The sequence below is a fragment of the Hipposideros armiger genome, unplaced genomic scaffold (genome assembly GCF_001890085.2).
Source record: "Hipposideros armiger isolate ML-2016 unplaced genomic scaffold, ASM189008v1 scaffold_136, whole genome shotgun sequence".
Lineage (NCBI taxonomy): Eukaryota > Metazoa > Chordata > Mammalia > Chiroptera > Hipposideridae > Hipposideros > Hipposideros armiger.
The window spans coordinates 82276-85222 of NW_017731486.1; the positions used below are offsets into that span (position 1 = coordinate 82276).

Genomic DNA, 2947 nt, shown 5'->3' on the forward strand with positions numbered 1-2947 from the left:
CACACACACACACACACACACACACACACACACACACACACACACACACACACAGGGTCCTGGGATAGTGGCCAGTTTATTCATTCTATCCTATCCTCTCACCACAGTTTGAAGGTGCAGACTCTGCTGTCTAATAAAGGCTTATGTTTTTTAGTCTGGGAAGTTTGATCTGAAACCTCTCATAGAAAAATTTAGGATATATGTGCAACAACAAAATATAGTCATATAAGGTTTATAGATTATATTAAAAAATAATAGTTCATTTCTGGAAAAGTTACCTTTATCTATATACTTATCATAAATAGCTACAAAATTATCTACCTATAAGGAGAGATTAAAAAAAATTTTATTGAAAAATAATTGACATGTAACATATTAGTTTCAGGTGTACAACATAATGATATATATAATGAGATGATCACCACAGTAAGGCTACTTAACATCCATCACCATACATAGTTAGAATTTTTTTTCTTCTGATTTGAAATTTTAAAATCTGCTCTCTTAAGAGCTTTCAAATACAGTAGTCCCCCTTTATCCATGGTCTCAGTTACCATCAGTCAACCACGATCCAAAAATATCAAATGGAAAATTCCAGAAATTAACAATTCATAAGTTTTAAATTGTCTGCTGTTCTGAGTAGTGTAATACAGCGTCATGCCAGCCCTCTCCATTCCACCCAGGATGTGAATCATCCCTTTGTCCAGCATATCTTCTGTATACTCTCCCCACCTGTTAGTCACTTAGTAGCAGTCTTGGTTATCAGATAGACGGTAGTGGTATCACAGTGCTTGTGTTCAAGTCACCCTTATTTTACTTAATAATGGCTCCAAAGCATGAGAGTAGTGATGCTGACAATTCGGATATGCCAAAAAGAAACTGTAAAGTGCTTGTTTTTTAGTGAAAAGGTGAAAGTTCTTGATTTCATAAGGAAATAAAAACAAATTATTTGCTGAGTTTACTAAGATCTATGGTAAGAAGGAATCTTTTATTGGTGACATTGTGAAGAATGGAAAAGATATCTGTGCTACTTTACTGAGAGACTACATTCACATAACTTTTATTATTAGTTACTGTTGTAAATCTCTTAGTGGGCCTAACTTATAAATTAAACTTTATCATACATATGTATGTATAGGAAAAAAACATAGTATATATAGCATTTAGTAATATCCATGGTTCAGGCATCCACTGGGGGTCTTAGACCTTATCTTCTATGAATAAGGACAGACTCCTGAATACAAAAGAGTATTGTTAATTATTATCATCCTGCTGTATTACATCCCAAGATGTTTATTTTATAATGCAAATTTGTACTTTTTTGACCATCTTCATCCATAAACAAGAAGGGATTTCTTGTTCAGCATTACCTAGTAATATTGAGTACCATTAATTCAATAAGTTGACATCAATGCCCAACTTTCTAGCTTTGTTTTAATCCACTTAAGGTGTGCATGAAAGCTGAGAGTTGTCAGTACTGAGAAATGCCAGGTGGCTGAGCAGGCAAGTAAGAACTGTGGCAATGTCTCCTTCACTACAGGGCAACGTTCCAACTCGGGAAAGCATCCACATGTACTATCAGAACCACATCATGAACCTTTCCAGAGAGTCTGGACTGGATGCAATTGACGACCGTCCTGGTGCTTCTTCAGGTGCACAGGCAGCCCACAGGATGGATAGCTTAGATTCGCATGACAGTATCTCCAGGTATTTTATGTTCTACACAATGGGTTTGCTTTTGAAAAAGGTAAAAGAGGTTGACTTCATCAATTTGAGAAATGAATGTCTGAGGTGAAAGTTAATCAAAACTTACATGGATCCCCACCCTCTTCAGGCTATCTCCATATGTACAACAAAGAAAAAGAAATGTTGTCCTTCCTAGACAGATAAAATCAGGTATCAATGAAAAACTTTTAGAAACACATGTATGATTCATAGGCACAGGATAGAGATTTCCAAGCTGGATGCAAGTAAGACTGAATCTTCCCAATGACAAAATTACTATTTGTGTCAAGGGCTGCATCTTTAATTCCTTTTAAAAATGCCATTCCACAAAGTACCTTCTATATGAGAATCTCCTACCATTTGTTGCTATCTTTGATCTTTTCCTTTCAGAATTGTTACTTTATAATTCATACTTAAGGTTCAAGAAGTGATTCTGTCAACTTCCATCTTCCCTGAGTTTTATGATCATTTGCCATGGACCAGTACCAAGCATTGTGCATAGGTTACTTCACTTTATCCTTATAAGACCCTGGGAGATGCATACTATGAGGCGTGATCAAGCAATACAGTGAATTTTTAAATTAAAGAAATTATTACAGTAAAAGACACATTGCCATTAATCCCCCTCAAAATACTCCCCTTTGCTTTGAACACACATATCCCATCATTCTTGCCGCTTTCTGAAACAGTTCTGGAAGTCCTCTTTTGTGCGTGTCTTTATTCAGTTGCACTGTTGTGGCTTTCTTGATGTCCTGAATCATTTTGACTTTGGGGAAGAGCCAGAAGTCTCATGGTGCCAAATCTGGTGAAATAAAGTGGATGAGGACACACCGTAATGTTTTTATTTGACAGAAATTGCCATATACCAGAAGCAATGTGTGACAAGGAGTGTTGTCATGATAGAGGATGATTTGCAGCACACTTTAAAACACACCTTATTTCAACCTTTCCAGAGAGTCTGGACTGGACGCAGTTGGCAAGTGTCCTGGTGCTGCTTCAGGTGCACAGGCAGCCTGCAGGATGGATAGCTTAGATTCACATGATAATATCTCCAGGTATTTCATGTTCTAAACAATGGGTTTAGTCACTCACACCCTACTGACTGTACCGAATAAGTTGAAACTTGTCACACAGTGTTATTAAGGTTCAACGCTCCACTTCCTGTATTGAAGACCCCTGCCTTTTCGTTGGATGGCACTCAGCAGCAGCATTCACCATATTT

At 37.1% G+C, this 2947-nt stretch overlaps 1 protein-coding gene across 1 annotated transcript in view; it reads left to right on the plus strand.

The window, feature by feature from the left end:
• The window catches only part of PIEZO2 (piezo type mechanosensitive ion channel component 2), a 133331-nt gene that overhangs the window by 81040 nt on the left and 49344 nt on the right, over positions 1-2947 (plus strand). The window contains exon 31 of the mRNA XM_019649942.1: positions 1541-1707. Within this exon, the coding sequence (XP_019505487.1) occupies positions 1541-1707 (167 nt within the window). The remainder of the gene's footprint in view (positions 1-1540; positions 1708-2947) is intronic.